At 40.4% G+C, this 20153-nt stretch overlaps 1 protein-coding gene across 12 annotated transcripts in view; it reads right to left on the bottom strand.

Annotated features, from left to right (window-relative positions):
* Nucleotides 1-872: 872 nt before the first annotated feature.
* cbwd (COBW domain containing) overlaps nucleotides 873-20153 on the bottom strand; it is a 65094-nt gene continuing 45813 nt past the window's right edge. For all 12 annotated transcript variants that reach the window (XM_078214332.1, XM_078214339.1, XM_078214341.1 and 9 more), the window contains 6 exons: nucleotides 14370-14426; nucleotides 13102-13153; nucleotides 9320-9388; nucleotides 7512-7577; nucleotides 4308-4437; nucleotides 873-2429 (listed from right to left, as the gene is read on the bottom strand). In XM_078214332.1, the coding sequence (XP_078070458.1) occupies nucleotides 2356-2429; nucleotides 4308-4437; nucleotides 7512-7577; nucleotides 9320-9388; nucleotides 13102-13153; nucleotides 14370-14426 (448 nt within the window). In that variant the 3' untranslated portion in view covers nucleotides 873-2355. The remainder of the gene's footprint in view (nucleotides 2430-4307; nucleotides 4438-7511; nucleotides 7578-9319; nucleotides 9389-13101; nucleotides 13154-14369; nucleotides 14427-20153) is intronic.

Raw genomic sequence — 20153 nt, 5'->3', positions numbered from 1 at the left:
TTGCTTTTAAATGATATAATTAAACATTGGTACAAAACAATTCTTTGTCAAATCACTGGATTTAGCCAAGGATCCTGACAATGAACGTATATTGTTATTCCTACAATTATGATTTAACACAATAGGGTTAGACACCAGCATGTTCCCTTAGGAATCAGAGTATTAACGCGGCTCTCAGGACTACCTGTTAGGGTGTGCTGTGATCGACCTGTGTCCCTGGGCTTAGGAACAGAAGATTTGCTGAGCTCCTGCTTTCTGTGGTCAACCAGCCCACAAATCCAGCGCAGGATTCTGTATATGAACGATGGCCATGAATGAGAGGCTGAAAGAGCCATCAGCACCCATGGGACTGCATCTCAGAAAGTGAGTGAACATCATTCAGAGCTGGGGGAGGGGAAAAGAGCTGGTTAAAAATAGGCAGAGCAGCCCAGATTGGTTGCACGAAAATCTCTCGTGTTTGCTGGCTATAATAGCCTTACGTAAAATAAGTTTAAACAATATCAATATTTTAGGGCGGCACGGTAGCACAGTGGTTAGCACTGCTGCTTCACAGCTCCAGGGTCCCGGGTTCGATTCCCGGCTCGGGTCACTGTCTGTGTGGAGTTTGCACATTCTCCTCGTGTCTGCGTGGGTTTCCTCCGGGTGCTCCGGTTTCCTCCCACAGTCCAAAGATGTGCGGGTTAGGTTGATTGGCCAGGTTAAAATTGCCCCTGACATGCGTAGGTTAGAGGGATTAGCGGGTAAATATGTGAGGGTAGGGCCTGGGTGGGATTGTGGTCGGTGCAGACTCGATGGGCCGAATGGCCTCCTTCTGCACTGTAGGGTTTCTATGTTTCTTCAGAATACAATACCTACGGCTTTAATGGCCCTACAACAAAATACAACTGTTCAGGTTCAACTTCAACCGGTGGCTGATGTTGGAGATGGAAAAGAAGTGTCACGATAACACAGTATAGGGTGCTTGAGATTTGGGCTGAGGCTCAATGCTGGGGTTCTGCACTCTGGGCTCGAATCTATTTAATGGGACTGCTTGATGAGGTGCAATGATTTAACTCAGTGCCTCTCTGCTCAGGAATGGGCATTTGCCCCTGTTCTTGCAAAAACAAAGGAAGCTGTACTCTGCATGTGCTATGTAGGGTTGCTTACTTGATTGCACATATTCCTGGAGATGTCAGCACATAATCCCCTGCTTTGAACTGCACTAAAACACCAACATTTTCAGTGCACTACCATAGGCCACATGGTGGCACAGTGGTTAGTAACACTGCCTCACAACACCGGGGACCCATGTTCAATTCTGGCCTTGTGTGACTGTATGGAATTTGTCTGTGTGGAGTTTGCACATTCTCTCCATGTCTGCGTAGTTTCCTCCAGATGCTCCAATTTCCTCCCACAGTCCAAAGTTATGCAGGTTATCCGGATTGGACATGCTAAATTGCCCCTTGGTGTCCCAATATGTGTGGGTTGGATGGATTAGCCATGATAAATATATGGGGTTAGAGGGATAGGGCAGGGAGTGGGGCAGGGTAAGATACTCTGTCAGACAGTCGATGCAGACTCAATCGGCCAAATGGGCTCCTTCTGCATTGTAGGGATTCTATGAGTCCCATAACCAATTGAAAAGTGAATAGACTCATTACCCAATTAGATCATTGTCTAGCTTTATTCCCCATGATATTTTCATAATTAATAAACCAAAAACATTCAATGAGAAACTGTATTTCTAATGCCCCTATGGTGTTAGCCTGGGGTTACTAGCTGCAGGACCCCAATTCCTGGAGACTCCAGACCAATCCTGGAGGATTAGCAACCCTACAGCTACACCTGACCTGGGAGCGCTTAGCGCTGACAACTGATGCTCAAAATAAAAAAAAGTCCCATTCTCCATTGTTAATATCCCTCATTTTGATGAGAACAAATTCACAAAAATGTCATCCAAAATATTCTACAAGTATAACTGGTCTAAGAATTCAATTTATGTCACTCAATCAGCAGGTAATAGATCAGACTCCAAGGGTTTCATGGTACTCAAGTCTGCTCGTTTCTCAGGTAACTGTTTACATGCAGAAAACAAGTACAATGGTATGTGTTCCCTTTCAATAGGGATGATGAGAAAATGCTCTGGTGTGCGTCTCACTCCTCCTGTTGCAGATTCAGTAAAGTCCGATTAACTATGGCGCTGGTAGTAAATTCAAACCGCATCATTCATCCCCAATAGCTAGAGACGGACATTTGTTAATGAATAGATTTCCAGGAGAGAGTAGAAAGAAACTAAAATAAAATCACATCTTGCACTATGTAAGCAGTGGGCTCTACCTAAACTATATTTCTGTCTTTCACATTTCTATTAAAATTTCAGCTGGACGCTCTTCGCTTCAATACAGTTGTAGAAAATAGTTCTTCTAGAATTTCTTTATCCAAGTTTCTGCCTGTGGGGGGGGGGAAGAAACCCAGAATATAAGAGAGAACAACATATTGCCACACATCAGTTAAAGTAAAAACAAGACTCACCAATAGGAGGTAATACTGTAAGGATATAAATTTTTAGCAATGTCAAGATTGTACGCAATGGATGCATTATGTTGCTTATATAATTCAAAATACAGCATCTTCAGTTTAAAATGACAGAAACACATACAGAGCGTTGCATGACAGGATCTGAGTTATCAAAACTGAACACCAATTAGGCTGGAAGGAGTACCTGTCCTATTACCAGTTTTGCAATTTTAAAGTCACAGAATTTTCACAGCAAATGTGGCCATTTGGCCCACTGTGTCTGTGCTGGCTCTCTGAATGAGCAATTTGCCTAGTGCAATTCTCCCTGTAACCTTGCACATTGTTTCTATCCAAATAACAGTCTAATTCTCTTTTGACATCTCGATTGTACCTGTCCGCACCACATTCTCAGGTAGTACATTCCAGACCTTAACCATCAGCTGCATCTAAAAGCCTCTCTCATGTAAGAGTTCATACTCTCCTTGAAAGGTTCATATGCTGCCTTCTGACCTCTTGGGAATACATGATTTTCATTACACTAGTACTGCTTTCAGCTGACTAGGGTCTTATCTTCTGGAATTCCCTCTCCAAGCTTTGCTGTCTTTCTAACTCTCTCTCCTCCTTTGTGATGCACTTTAAAACCTGTTTCTTTGACCTATCTTAATATCTTCATATGTAGTTCAATATTAAATTTTGTTTGATAAGGTTCCTAGGAAGCACCTTAGGATGTTTTATTATGTTAAAGGTTCTATACAAGTACAAGTTGTTGCATAAACTGATCTATCAAATATCCATGAATGTTTATTTCATATGCATGACAGATACTGGCTTTTCTTGGGTGACATTAAATGGGTGATAGGCTAGGAAGGCAACTGATCAAACATGACTTGCATTTATATACCTTCAGAATATAAAATCTTCCAATAAAGTTATCAGTTAAAATTGAATGACAAGTGAAGGAGAAATCAGGAGGCACGGATGTCACAGGGATTTAGGCTGGAGGTTCCAGAACATGGGCCTTGTGCAGTTGAAATCATGGCTGCCATTGGTGGAGCCTATGTGGGTTATTGCACAAAATGCTGGAGCTAAAGACACAGAGGAGTTCTGGACTGGGTGGGTTGCAGCAAAGAAGGAATTTAAAGGTGTTTGAGGCCATGGAAAGTCAAACATAAAAACAGGAATTTTAAATTTGAGGCATTTGGCACTTAGGAACCAACAATATAGTCAGAAAAGACGGGATAGCACGGTGGCACAGTGGTTAGCACAGCGCCAGGGACCCAGGTTTGATTCCGACCTCAGGTCACTGTCTGTGTGGAGCTTGCACGTTCTCCCCATGTCTGCGTGGGTTTCCTCTGGGTGCTGCAGCTTCCTCCCACATTCCAAAGATGTGCGGGTTAGGTTGATTGGCCATACTAAATTTCCCCTTAGTGTCAGGGGGACTGGCAGGGTAAATACGTGGGGTTACAGGGATACGGTCTGGGTGGGATTGTGGATGGTGCAGGCTCAATGGGCCAAATGACCTCCTTCTGCACTGTAGGGATTCTATGATAGCGGTGGTGGCTGAGTACAACTTGGTGTGGAATAGGATAAATACAGAAGAGTTTAAAACCAAACACATAGTGCACCTTGGGAGGTAGCTGAATTTATTTTGGTTACTATGTAAAGTTTTGTTCTTAAATGTAAAATCTGTTTCGAGCTGAACAATCTGGGTGACCGTTGTAACCGCAGCACATCGTGACACCTAAAATAAGTTAAACCTATCCAAAACATCAAAAGGAAAATAAAAGACATGTAGGGTGCCACTCAGTTACCTATAAACACAAATCTGTTGATTCTTTCACTGTCTGCATTCCAGTCAACAGCAGTTTCTTCCAGCTCATACAGCTCGTAAACTCCTTGGACAATCACCTGTTGTGGTTTTTCCTCTATCGAGACAAGGGCCTGCCAAATAATAAATGTGGCAACATTAAGCTTGCTTGTTTGAAGCTGAAATTCAGTCGCAACACTTGGTAGAATGACATTCTATTGTGTCAAAGAAACATATTTATTAACAAATCTGCAACTAATCCAAATGGAAAGAAGTAAAAACCAGAACCAAACTAGAAATATCAGTATTGTACAGCATCAATGCAATCATATTGAACTCTATTTCAAAAAAGCAATTATAGAAATTGACTAAAATACTTTGGGCGGAATACAGGATAAAGGGGAAAAATGGGCTTAAGCAGGGACAAGAAGTCTAGAAACATCAGGTCTCTGACCAGAGAAGAAGCCAAAACAAATTTGCATTGGTGTAAACGGCAGTTCCAACCATCCCACAGAAAGCTGTGACATTTAACAAGATGAAGTTCCTTTAGCAGGGTTACTGAAGCTCCCATCTCCAGTACCCAGCAATCTGAATGCTGGAATGAAAGCTGGTATGCAGCTCCATGGAGGCCTGCCCAGGAGATGGGGGAGGGGAGTGGGGTGGTGAAGTGGAGGAGACAACTCGCTACCAACAGCCTGGAAGGTCACCAACAGAGGCGGGGAGACCAGCCTTCTTACAACAGTGCATCTTGTTTCCAACCCCTTCAGCAGACGCTCAAGGTGTGCCAATGCATGTTTAGCTTACTTTGCTTGACCCCGGATCCTCTCCTGGTCTCAAGAGCAGATGTCACAATTTTGTAAAGTTTATTTATTAGTGTCACAAGTAGGCTTACATTAACACTGCAATGAAGTCACTGTGAAAATCCCCTCATTGCCACACTCTGGTGCCTGTTCGGGTTCACTGAGGGAGAATTTAGCTTGGCCAATGCACCTAACCAGCACGTCTTTCGGACTGCGGGAGGAAAGTGGAGCACCTGGAGGAAATACATGCAGACACGGGGAGAATATGCACAGACAGTGACCCAACTGGGAATCGAACCCGGATCCCTGATGCTGTGAGGCAGTACTGCTAACCACTGCGCCAAGTAGCAATAACAGCAGAATTCCCACTTTTTTGCACTCCGTGTTGGGGTGGATCTGAGAATTTATGGCTCCAATATTTCATACTTTTACAAATTGATGTTTTAAATCACTAAGTATAAATTTTGATAATTCAGAGACATTAGGTAGTCCCTAAACTACCTAAACTATTAAACACTCAGATTCAAACCTCAGTGTAACAAACTCTATTATAATTCACCCCAGTGCTCATGTAACCTCCACAGTTTAGAGGATCTTGGTTTCAAACAGTGAAATCCACAAGCACAACCTATAGTTTTTCCATGATCAGTAAAGATGAGGTTTAATAATCGTGACAATGCAAGGTCTATGGGATGGAATTTATAGGGACTGAAATATTACCTGCAAGTACTGACTGTCCAATGAGTCTGTCAGTAAGAACCAGTTTTCTGGAATGCGCTATTTACACATGGAAAGTAGCATTCCAGTTGTTTTTAAACACAGGAAAAGACAAACCATTCGTAACTAAAATGACATACTGAAGATGTTAGAAATCCACATAATTTCCAGCATCTTTAACTGAAATTACACTGACAATGATCATTAGAAAATGCAAGTCATTTTGTGAAGGACACTTGCCTGCTAGAAAATAGGTTGTTAAAATGTTTGGAAATTGCTGAAGGTTTTGAAATTCTATGTAATATAAATAGCTATTAAAACAAAACTAACATGACATGATCAACACTATTAACATAGAAACTAGAAGCAGGAGTAGACCAATCGGCTCTTCGTGCCTACTCTGCCATTCATTTTGATCATAGCTGATAATCAAATTCATAGATCATAGAATCCTACAGTGCAGAAGGAAGCCATTTGGCCCATTGAGGCTGCACCGACAACAAACTCACCCAGGCCCTTTCCCTGTAACCCCACGTATTTAATCTGCTAATCCCTATGACACTAAGGGGCAATTTGGCATGGCCAATCAAACTAACCCGCACATCTTTGAAGTGTGGGAGGAAACCGGAGCACCTAGAGGAAACCCACGTAGACATGGGGAGAACGTGCAAACTCCACACAGTCACCCAAGCCAGGAATTGAACCTGGGTCCCTGGCACCGTGATCAGAATGGCAACCCTGGCTTATCGTGCAACACAGGAGGAGGCTATTCTGCCCCTCAATATCCTGATCCCGCCTTCCACCCATATCCCTTGATTCCTATTCACAGCATTTCCTTAAATGGAGATTAAGGTCAACTTTTGTGCAGGATCAGTGGTAGAGAATCTATACAGTATTTAACCCTACAGTACTTATCATCAGGATTTTCTAGTACCTCATACGAGGGCATTTTTTTGCATGTACGTTTAGAGTTAGTGCAAGAGGACCTCACAACTAAACCTAGCCTCTATCATTTCTCAACGAATGATTTCCAACGGGAGTCACTTGATGGTAAGAATCCTGAGTATTTTACTGGCATTTGAGTAAAGTTGGTGCAACGCTGACTGCAGTATCCCAACAGATATCAGCTAATTAAGTGCAGGTAAGGAATCAAATCTTAAAGCATTCTGGTTCATATGACTCTGTGTCAAACCTGGTTATGCCACCATTCACAAAGCAAGCCAGAAAGTCTCACCAGAACAAATTTTTCAATAGAAAATAACAGGTTAAAAAATGATTAACTTCCTTTCATTGGGTCATTTCATTTCATTTTTGCTTTGCTTTTTGAATCTTTTTTAAAAAGTGAATACTGTTTGATTTTTAAAAGCAATGTTGTTTGTCCTTTTCCCTTATTAATGACATGATTGAAAACAACATGACAAAATTATACCAAAATATAAAAAATTATTTATTAGTCATAAGTAAGGCTTACATTAACACTGCAATGAAGTTACTGTGAAATTCCCCAAGTCGCCACACTCCGGCACCTGTTTGGGTCAATGCACCTAACCAGCATGCCTTTCAGAATGTGGGAGGAAACTGGAGCACCCTGAGGAAACCCACAGGGAGAACGTGCAAACTCCACAGTATGCCCCTGAGCATAGTTCTTTCTCAAATTAGGTCTGATAAACAAACATTAAATTAATAATTACCTTTAACCGTATGATATCCATTGGATTGCCTGACTTATTCTTCAAATTTTTTTCCCATAACAAATTCTAAAAGAAAGAAGAAAAGCTTGCATTTATGTGACATTTATCACGTTCCAAAGTGAAAAGAAAGTGTCTTATTTTTGAAGCGCAATTACTGCTGTTATCCAGGCAAACACAACAACCAATGTCCACACAACTAAATGCAACAAACAGCAAAAGGATGAGAAGCTGGTTCATCTATCCATACTGGTGTTGGTTGCGGACAGACATTGACCAAAATATTGGACTTTGTTTTCTTTTGGAACAAAAGTTTATTTATTAGCCACAAGTTGGCTTACATTCACATTGCAATGGAGTTACTGTGAAAATCTCGCAATCGCCACACTCCGGTACCTATTTGGGTACACTAAGGGGGAATTTAGCATGGCCAGTTCACCTAACCTGCACATCTTTGGACTGTGGGAGGAAACCAGAGTACACGGAGGAAACCCACGCAGACACAGGGAGAATGTGCAAACTCCACACAGACAGTGACCCAAGCCGGGAATTGAACCCGGGTCCCTGGCGCTGTGAGGCAGCAGTGTCACCATGCCATGGGATCTCGAACATCCACCCAGATCATCGGAATAGGTACAGATGACCTAGATTTAGCATCTAATCTGAAAGTTGGTATCTCTGACAATGGAGCACATCGGGTCCTCGGCTTAAATGATGTGACGAGCTGCTAAAAGGGGGTTTGAACCCAGGACATTTTAATTCAGATGAGACAGTGGACAACTGAATTAGATGGCACCTATTTATTTCTCCACTTTTTATATAAGTCAAGGGTAACAGAAGCCTATAAAAAAATAGAGTCTCCTTGCTGATTTAAGATGTATTAGCACTGATCTGGACAAAGACTGGTCATCACAACCCACCTTGGCAACATATCTTAAGATATGGAAGAAACGCAAAATACTTTAGTAAGAGAGTCAATCCAGCAGAACCTCTCACCTAACCCCTGGCCCGGAAAAAGGACAATGCTCCAATGTGATTAGCACATGTGCATGTTCTATAGAAGGGTCAATGGACTCATAACGTTAACTGTATTTCTCACTCCACAGATGCTGCCAGACCTGCTGAGTTTAGCCAACATTTTCTGTTTTATTTCAGATTTCCAGCATCTGCAGTATTTTGCTTTTATTAGGATATGTACCTCGCTGATGCAATTTAGAGCGATTGACAAAGCTAAGAGGAGTTTTGGATACATTTCATAACCAATGCTTTTTATTGCACTTCCAGATGTTTCTTCATATTGAAGCTCACAGTCACTGCAACACACTGAAGTGTAAGTACCATGTTTCATTTTAGTATAATGAAAGCTAAGAAAGGGCACTGTAAGCAACTAAACCTGGTGCATGGTGATATTGTACCATACACGCAAAGCTGTAAACTGATGAAATATGGATTCATACCTAAATTACCCACACAATGATTCCCATCCAAGATCCAAAGTAATGTAAGAAGCACCATCGTATCCAAACCTGACAGTGCTCCTTTTTTATTTATTCATTGGTTTAAGTGTTTTTAAAGTCTCTTATTGTTTAGACTTTTAAATTCACTTGTACAATATTCACAATGCTGACCGCTCAATACGCCATAGCCCACAATGAACAATACACTATAATGGAATAAAAACCCAAACATTAAAGGCCATGTGTTGAAAATCTAAGGGATTTTCAGTTAGCCCCAAGTGTTTTTCTATAATAAAGTTTATACTTTGTTTGAAAAGAAAAACATGTTTCAAAAAAAGTATTTGAAAGGCACACCTGAAGGTATATGTTCAAGTCTTCTTCAAGAATGGTGCCAGGAATTTCAAATGTAACTGTTATGATACTCTGTAATAAATAAAAAGAAAAATAAATTTACATTGAACCTGTAAGAGCTTCACACTATTATTAATCCGTCAAATAACTGAAATCTGTCTTTGATTTGCAATACTTTTCAGCAAATCATTGTTGTGTTAAATTAAAACCTCCTTGGGACGTAGTTCTATCTCTATATTGAGTTAGATCAGTTGTGTATGATATGTATAGTAGAACATTCCGCCAATTGTGTTACTCTTTTGTACATTTGAGGAGAATGCCACAACAATATTTTCATCAAGCAAGCTCCAAATTACAGCATAATACCCACGATGCCACCCTGACTCCAAAAGTAATAAAATAAATCCAGCCATTTTCAAGTCCTGCCTTGATTTTCCTCTGTATGTGCTGCAATGTAACTGTAGCTAACATCTCTCTACATTACTAGAGTATCCAAACTCTGGGGAAAGTCTGAACAGTCTTACCTCAATTTTACCAAGTCAGCTCTGAAACTTCACTGCAGACATCTTTCAGCTCAACATTTGTGTCTGCAGCTCCTCCCAATTGCACTCTATAAATGTGGCCAAGAACCTCTGAATGGAACAACAAAATTACAAAATAGTATTTGCTGAAAAAAGACATTTTTTTGAAGCTTTTTATCTTGCACTCATCAGGACAATCACAAGAATACCAACATTGGGGGAAACAACTTTATACTGTATGAGAAGAGAGTGCAGATTAGTTGCTAAGTGGATTCTGATTGGTAGAGGCTTTGCCGTGGAGGATAAACCAGTTGATGGTGACTGACAGTTAACTGCTAAGCATTGTTTGAAATTTAAACTAGGCAGCTTGACTCTGATTGGTCAAGGCATTGCCCTATGGAATGAACCATCGAATGGCTATCACTTACACTATGAAGCTGAAAGAGGTGCAATGTGTGTATGTGTTCTTTCTGTCTGCAAAGAACAGGGTCCTGTGCATTAATAGATGTAACTTCCAGTACTTGCAAATGAACCACACTACAAGCCCAACTGGCAATCTTAAATTGGTTGTCAGCATAACTTTTAGCACACTCAGGATTATTTATCATATCTTATCCAATTGCAGAATCACATCTAATTCGGACACTGTTTTGAATTTTGCAAGCACCAGCTGTTTGGATACAGTCTGTACTTTGCCCATTTGAGAACAACGGAAGGGACACGCTGTTTGATATAATCCACCAGTTGTTCAGACGTACAGCCTACATACCTGGCATCACAATGGCACTGAAGTTCATTTACCACATTACTCATTTGTGCGGTAGGCAGAACATCTTTTTGGCTTGACAACTGCACCCGGTTAGTGGCAAATACCATTCGTGCTGCTGCTGCACAGTAGTGTAAAACAACTAGCTTCACCTGTGACTCACATTGGTTCTTTCAGGATGAGCTGAGATAGACTGGGCACTTTACAGGCCAGCTTCAGGTTCGTTCATGAATTTGTGCAATATAAAGCATGATCTGATCAGGATAACCATTATCCCACAGGATGCCTTTGACACATCCCTATTTCAGCATCAAGCTTGCAGGGTGACCAAATGGCTAAGCATCCATTTATGGGGTTGTAGATAAGGCCAATCTTATAGAGTTCTTGAACTGTAAGCATCCCAATGCGTGCACTGACCAGTGTAGGCTTGCAGCAGACCATGGTGGAGAACCCCCTGGCATACATTGAAGATGCTGAATCCGTGAAAGCCTATCTATTTGATCTATTGCATGCATTTGCGGGATTCCAGATGACCTGTGCTGATTTTCACATGCAACGTGAATGTCTTACAGCATTGCAAGGCCTTGAGACTAACCCAGACAACAGATGATTGTCCAAGAATGGTTCTAGGGATGAGAAACTTCAGTTATGAGGATAGATTGGAGCGATTGGGACTGTTCTCCTTGGAGCGAAGAAAGCTAAGGGGAAATTTGAGAGAGATGTTCAAATCAAGAGCGGGATGGACAGAGTAGATAGGGAGAAACTGCTCCCATTCGTAAAAAGATCAAGAGCAAGAGGGCACAGATTTACAAAAGAAGTGCAAATGTAATGCAAAAAACCGTTTTCACACAGCAAGTGGTTTGGTTCTGAAATGCACTGCCGAGAATTGTGGTGGAGCCAGGTTCAATTGAGGCATTCAAGAGGACATTAGATAATTATTTGAATAGCAACAATGTGCAGGGGTACAGGGAAAAGGCAAGGGAATGGCACTAAGTCATAATACTCGCCAGAGGACCGGTACACAGCCTCCTTCTGCACCATAACAATTCAGTGATTCTGTGAGTAATGTGTTACATGGATTTCAGTGCCAATGTGGTGCTAGGTATGTAGGCCGTCAGTCACAATGACTGGCAAGTCCATTCTGCTGTTTGCAACATGTAAGGTACAGACCCAATCAACCAGCCCATGCTTGCAAAACTCAAAATAGTGTTCAATATTCCACAATTGGACAACATTTTCTCAATAATCCTCAGTATGCTAAAAATTACGCTGACAACCAATTTAAAATCATAAGTCAGGCTCGCAGTGTGACATATTTGTATGTACTGGCAGCTACATACATTAGTACACAGGTGCTCATTCTTTGCAGACAGAAAAAACATGTACACACATTGCGCCTCTTTCAGCTAAACAACATTTGTGATAGCCATTTGCTGGTTCATTCAGCAGGGCAATGCTTTGATCAGAGTCAAACTGCCTGGCTTAAATTTCGAACAATACCTGGCAGTTAACTGTCAATCACAATCAACTGGCGCTTTCTTCATGTTATCACCTCTACTAATCAGAGTCCACTTGCCAACCAATTAGTACCCTCTTTTCATTCAGTATAAAGTTGTTATTTCCCTTGACATTGGCATTCTTGCTGAGTGCAAGATGAAAAGCTTCAACAGGATGTCTTTTTTCAGCAATATTCAAGTTCTATACTACCAAACGACTATTTGTAAAGTAAGATTTCTTGGACCCATGTAGACATCAGACATCTTATAATAGTACTTTATCCCACAATCTTGAGAGTACACATTTTGTATGACACAACAACAAACAGCACTATATTGTATGCACTGTGTACAGTATTTGTGCATTGAAGGATGCATGAACAGTGTCATGAGAGCACTGCTCCCAGTAGCACAAGTGGTTGATTTAAACCGACGCTCCTGGTGAACATCTGCTTATGCAAAAGTCGCAGTTGCATCTCGCATGAAGCTGTCTCAGTTGTTATAATGGCAGCATTACAAAATTGACAGTTTCAGCAGAGACTTAAATAATTCTTTGAAGATATCAATTGTTAAAATTGAGGCTCATAAAATGATGCACTTTTTAGACCACATTGAAAGCAGTAACCTATTCATCACAATGTCACTACATACGGTGCCATAAACAACCCATTTCTGTACAGAAAACTGGACATAGTCACCAAGTTGAGCAGACTGATATACTGTGGCTGCTTTATGATCTTCCACACAATTGACTGAAGCACAATGTACAGAGTCTAAAAAATTGAGATCTTCTTGAAAAGGTTTTTAAAATATTTTGTTTCTACTAATAATTTCTTACAGCAGTTTATATAAACATCTACAATAGAAACAGTTAAGACCACACAGCCAAATCCCTAACATTGTAATTACCTACTTAAAAAAACTAAAACATTTTAAATCAATAAATTATATTTGGTATTAGAATGATAAAGGCACAATGTTCACGTTATGAAATCTAGTTACCTTATCAAGGTGAGGGTGGGCTGTCTGCACAAGGCAAAGTTTTTCCTGTAAACTGAACAAAATAAGTACTGGTAGCGTAAAATTGTTCTTTTTATTCAAGGATGCTTTCAACTATTGCTGCAGTAAACACACAGATACATTTAAAAAAATAAGAGAAAAGGCTGTGTTCTATATCACGACGACCTTTCAATTTATACTTGTCAGTTTTACAAAAGCACAAAAACAATGACTTAACATTTCACAGCTTCCACTATTTAATTTTTGGGAATAGGATTCATTTGACTCAGCCAATCTCCAAAACACATTCACATATATCTCAATGATCACACAAAGCAGGATTGCCATCAAAGGTGGAGACAGCCATGATTTCCGAACCTCTACAAACCAAAAAATGTGGTTTTGTGGTCAGTGACCTTCACAAGCCTTTCGGGAGACCGTTACCACCAGCTAAATGCACACAGTTGTTTTAACATAACATCAAGAGCCACACACCTCACTGCTTTAAAAGAACGATCCAACCCTAAATCATTCTGAAAAAGCGATGATTCCCTTAAGTTACTATGTAATGAAAATTCTTTTGCATAAAGATGCAGATATTAGCACAGGTAGGCAATATTAGCATTGGCTGGTGCAGCTGGATGAACGCGCCAAATGTTTAGAATTAACACCTTTAATGGAACATTGAATTCAGGTACAATCTTCACATCCGAAGCCTATTCACATCGGTTTTGGTTTCGCTGTCCACAAGGAAACTTCCGCAGATAGAACGAATCCCCAACTACACGGCTGGGACCACTTATAGAAAAGGAAAACATACTCCAGAAAAAATGCTTTTGGCACAGTGAGCAGTTGTTCTGGCTTCCTGAGTTATACTGTGTAGGCAACATTGGTTGACAAGATTACAACATTTCTAACAGCAAGGTGTAGACAGACATTGTGAGAGTAATGGGTCAAATGACCAATTCACATTTCAAGCTTTGTTAGCTGTTGGAAAGTGCTCAAGCTTTTGTGAATGGACAAAACTACATTAGCTAGTGGTCAACATGAACACGAGAAACTAAAAATATCAGCTACCTTTTTACAACCTGTCATCGTCAATGGCCATAAAATTTATACTACTCTTTAGTGCAATGATAAATTTCCAACCATCTAGTGACATTATTTACCTCACCAATCTCTATTTTCCTTCTTTTTCATGAAATAAATTGGCTATAAACAAAAAAAATGCCAAATACAGATCACAGTATACCCATAAGATTGAAATATACCTTTCACTGGCTTGGCTATCGAAAGCGTGCAAATCAAGAACTTGTGTAAGATCAACCCTGAAAAACAATAAACAAAATAAGGAGCAAGCTATAATATACATGTTATCAAACAGTCATAGTTTGGATGATATATAACCTACAAACAGCAAATCAATTTTTATAATATATACACGTATTCAGCTTTTGGCAAATTTATTTTTGAGCCAGCATCAGGTGTAATTGATCTGGGCTCGTGCAGTCATCAAATTATCTGAGTGCTACCGTATCACTTAATCACTACTGATGTTACTTCACAGTTTAACTTAATGAAATGCTTGTTTACATTTTCAAAAGCCAACTCCTGTCATTTGCATTATTTTTAAAAATATATTTTTCTGTATTTTCATATATTTCAGTCTTCCCTTTAAAGACACTGACTCCTTACTAGGATATGATGCCACTGATGCCACCTAACTTACCTCCAAGAGACAAATTATTGTGCTTGATCAGCAACAGTGAGGGCTGGTTATTTTACCATTGAAAGCCCAGATCTCACCCAGAGTATCTGTGTGCACTTTCCAACATTGGCTTGTACCGTCCATGCAAGTGTTAACCAAAATGTCTACACTCATGCCTATTTGGCTCAAAGCTACCTCAAGTTAATACAGGCTGCATTTTTCTGGCTTTAACTTCAATATGACTTGAAAGTATTACTACACTTTTCAAACAATATATGTATTATTACCCTAAAATGTAGTTCGGTGTGCATCTATTACAGACCCCAAAACATGGAGTAAATTAATCTACTGAGTTAATGAAGTCAAATGTCAACAGAGTAACTTCTAATCCTTTGGTTCCAAATTTTGAGAGAAAAAAATACAAATTCGCCAGAGAAGTAGTTGTTCTAATATCTATTAAAGCACCGTAATAGCCATCCTGCTGAAAAATCAGGCCGGGATATTGATCAATTAACATTGAAACTTGTGACATTCTGACATTTTTGGGACTGTGTTCACTGCCAATCTATAAGCTTTTCTTTTAAAAAATTCATTACTTGTTGACTATGAATCAATAACAGAGATCCACACAGGAAGGTTAACACTTGTGTGTCTTGTACTATACCAAAATAACTCACCTTTGCAGAGTTCTTAGCTGCATTCGCTGCATCTCATAATTGTCTATATTTTACTTCACGCCAGTGAGATTGAGAGTTTGATAAGAAAATATTCGTCCAAAATCTATGATCTAGATTTTAGCATCGAGGTGAATTCCTTGTGGGAGAGCTGTTGTGAAACCAGGAAACAGATGCCTTACAGTTTTTAGACTACAAGACTCCTATTGTTTTTTTTGTTGGTTCCCACCCACAGCCAACCTAGTTGAGGCTGGAAGCCTGCTTCACAAGGTTCAAAACTATGAGAGCAAGTGGGTGTATTGGGTGAGTGAGGCATTGAGGGAGGTGTTGGAGAGTGAGATCCCCATCATTTGCAGTGGAGGTAGTCACAGGGGGGTCCAGTGGTGGAGCCGGGGGGGGGGGAGGGTTGGGTGGAGGTTCAGCAGAGTGAAGGGGTTAAAATAATTGAATGCAGCCGAGCTCCCCTGTGAATTAAGTGCAGCACAGTTCCCTGGGAAGTTCTTGTGAAGATGTTTCAGTGCAGTTCCCACATATGCAGATGGGCAGCACACACAAGCTGACTAAAGGGTTAGGGTGAGGGACAGAGGGCGAGAACTTGATGACCACAAGCCATAACAGCAGGTGTGGAAGTTTGGATGGTGAATCATGTAGGTGTACCTGGTTAGTAATTAATCATTATAATTAGACAAGCATATAGAAGTTATGACTGGTAAACTATAGTCAACTGACATTAATGAAGTAATTGGAACTATTAGTTGTAATTGGATAGCAATGACTTCAGAACAAATGTATACTTGTGATTGCTGTATGCGAATTATTTGCAAGATAAGCAAAGACATGTATCAACCAGGAAGTCTGTATGCCACTTTGTGGAAGGCACCCTTGTGGAAGGGTGCAAGGTGTGAGTTTGCTGGATGCCGGCGGAATTCCAAATCGCATAGGGTTTTGTTTTCTATCAAGGGATATCAGCATCGTTGGTTAGGACTGCATTTGTTGCACATCCATAATTGCCCTTGAGAAGGTGGTGGTGAGCTGCATTCTTGAACTGAAGTCCATGTGGTGTAGGTACATGCTGTTAGGAAAGGTGTTCCAGGATTTTGACCCAGCAACAGTGAAGGAATGGTGATATATTTCCAAATCAGGATGGTGTGTGGTTTGGAGGGGAACTTCCAGGTCTTGGTGTCCCCATGCATCTGCTGCCCTTGTCCTTCTAGGTGAAAGCAGTTGCAGATTTGGAAGGTGCTGTCGAAGGGGTCTTGTTAAGTTGCTGCAGTGAATCTTTTAGATGGTACATACTGCTGCCCAAATCTAGGGAGAGAAATCATGGCCCCTGGTTCTTCTGCTGGTTCTGGGTCATTATGTCATACCGCCCCTTTCTTTAACCCTCCCCTCACATCTTTCGGGTGCCCAGAATTGGGGACCATAGTCACAGTGCCGTTAAACTGTTTTATACAGATTTAGCAAAACTTCTTGGCCGCAGTACTCAATTCCTCAATTGATAAAGCCCATTTAAAACTCAGGTTTTGGTATGATACACTTACAACCATTGCTTTGTCAGACTACATACAACTTGGACATTCATATTATGCAACCAGTGGCGCAACTTTGAACCTGGTCCTATGCAATATCCGAACAGCAACATCCAGAAGACTTGTACCTCACAAATAAATATCAATATTGTGTACAAATGAAAATACCTTGAACAGTAAGTTATATATTCTATTTGCTGCATGACTCCTGGTTTCACTTTGAACGTTAAAATGACAAGACCTTCCAGTAAATTAGCACCAACCTGTTTACCCTCTATTTCTATCCACATAAAGTGGACTTTGTTAACAGGGAAATTACACCTCGAGTGATAAATATTTTCTCATGTTAAATTTAAACCAACCACATTTACAAATGCTCAGCAAGGAACATATAATAGCAGATTTGATTTGATTTATTATTGCCACGTGCATTAGTATACAGTGAAAAGTATGGTTTCTTGCACGCTATATAGACAAAGCATACCGAACGTAGAGAAGGAAAGGAGAGGGTGCAGAATGTAGTGTTAAGAATGTAGAGCAAAGTGCTGCAGATATTGGAAATCTGAAATATAAACAGAAAATACTGGAAATACTCGGCAGGACAAGCAGTGGAGAGAGAAATAGACACAGCGCTTCAGGTCCACAATCTGCACAAGTTCTATGAAAGGTCACTGACCTCTGCTTTTCTCTGCACAGAAACTGCCAGACGTGCTGAACATTAGCCCATGTCTACTGAAACAAAAATAACTCTTTCAACCAGCTCCCCAAAAAGCATTCAGATTTCTTGTGAACCTTTCATTCTCCTTCTGCAAGAAACCCAGCAGCAGCTGCCTGAGACCTGGCCTGGGCTCAGCATTAAATACAAATTTTGGAAAAAAGTTAAGGTATGAAGAAAACATAAATAACTAGTTGAACAAAAAAATGTCAAAGCAATAAATTGATAATATAAAGAATTAGTAATTAATAAAAATGACAATTAAGAAGTGCCAAGCAACACAGGCACGCACACATACCAATATACACATACATACATATGTACGTAAGCGTATGTACGCACATGTATGTACACATATGTAGATACACACATGGATTTACAGGAAGTTTCCACAAAAAACTTCTTTATGAAGAGTGCAGTACATTCTTTGCGAATACAAATCTGGCAGAAAATTTGTAAAGGTGCCATTCCCAGTCTGGAGATCAGAATTGATTTAGATCCTTTACATCAAGGGAAAGGAAAGAATTGATTTCCACGACTGCATACATCTGAAGTATTGTACCACCTTGAAGTAGATCAACTGTTGACTTCGTCTTCCCTTCATGGAATAATTTTTATAAATCAGTAACATAATTGGTAAGGGTTCTGCATACCAACAAGAAAAAAACCAAAGGTGGTTCTAACTATTGTAGGCAGGTTCACTATTCCTTGCAGTGCCTCTAGAGGGAGCAACCTGCCACAAGCAGAACCAAAAGCTGGCAATCTGCTTGTTCAAGTAGTGTGTGCGCCAAGGGTCACCAATTCCCCTTGGGTGTAGGTTTGGAGGCTTTATCACATGAAAGGCAGTGAAAAAGGCTCTTTTCACATTTCCAATATTTTTATAACCAAAGAAGCACTCAAAGAAAATGAAAAACAAACATCTTGAATGCCATGATTCTTCTCCTGGGTTACCTGCAGCAGTACCCAGGAGAATGATCTTTAATTCCTCGAGACCTGAGGCCTACCCGAAGGGTACGCAACTCTGAAGTGCACCCTTTGTCAGCACCAGCAGTGAGTAGTCTGGCCTACATGGTATCCCAACTTCTCAGTTTTAGAGAATTCATCATTCCAAGAAAGTAACGTGAGCAACTGTATGGTTTTTAAAGAAGGAATTTCCAATTATATTTGCGCATATCATGTTAAATGGACATTCCGAAGTGTAACACGGTGATGGAATTCACTTTGAAGTGTTGTCTGTTGTTTCGTAAGCAAACAAGGCACCCGATGTTTGCACAGTAAGGCCAGACAATGGCAATGACTTGTTGATCGGTTTTGGTGAAGCTGAGGGTTAAATATTGACCGGGCCACCAGATGACCCTTCTCTTCTTCAGATAGCACCTAAAGCACATTTTATTCTAGATGTAATAATACCATGTCTTGAACAAACTATCATATTACTAGTTTTACATTTAATCTTCCAACTATATACCCCAACATTGCCTTCCTTCTGTATTCGTAACATACATGAACTGGAGTGGACAGATTCCTCTCTCTTGTTGCAACCTAAGGTTGGGATCCCTGCATGGTTCACAACTGCCTAGAATTACACTGCATTATCCATGCTAATTAACAAACCAGTTCATTGTACAAATTTAAATACACAGGAACATTTCTAGTAAATCTCATCTTATTTCAATTTAATTTAGTAAATCTCTGTGCAGAAAATAATGAAACATATTACACGTAACGTCTGGACATTAACTCCATTCCATTGGCCAATGGCTCCATCATTCTCTCTGGCAACAAACCAAAATTGAACCACACTGTTCATAAGTTTGGCATCATATTTGACCCAGAGGTGAGCTTCCAACTGCATTTCTGCACTAAGATGGCCTTCTTGTAACTCTGTAACATAATCTGACTTCACCTCAGTTCACTTGGTGCTGAAACGCTCATCCATGCCTTTATCACCTCTAGACTTGACTATTTCAACAAACTCTTGGCCAGCCTAATTTCCTACCCTCGCACCAAAGTCCTATTACCCATCACACATGTGCTCACTCACCTACACTGATTCCCAGCTGGGCAAAGCTTCAATTTTAAAATTCTCATCTTTATTTTCATCTTTGGGGTCTCACCCCTCCCCATCTCTATCATCTCTTTTAACCCCATCACCCTCTGAGATATCTCTGCTCCTTGAATCCTGGCCTCCTGAGCATCCTCAGTTTTAACCGTTCAATCAATCACGGCCATATCTTAAGTTCCAGAACTCCTCCCCTAAATTTCTCTGCCTCTCCATTTCACTTTCCTCCTTTAAGAAACTCCTTCAAATGTAACTCTCTGACCAAGTCTTTGGTTATCTATGCTAATATTTCTCCCTGTGGCTCAGTCTTGTTTTGTTTTCTAATCATAGTATGGATGCAGCTCAGGAGGTGGTCATTTAGCCAATT

The sequence above is a fragment of the Mustelus asterias genome, chromosome 6 (assembly GCF_964213995.1).
Source record: "Mustelus asterias chromosome 6, sMusAst1.hap1.1, whole genome shotgun sequence".
Lineage (NCBI taxonomy): Eukaryota > Metazoa > Chordata > Chondrichthyes > Carcharhiniformes > Triakidae > Mustelus > Mustelus asterias.
The sequence above is the reverse complement of the archived record's forward strand: the minus strand, read 5'-3'. Positions and strand labels throughout refer to the sequence as shown.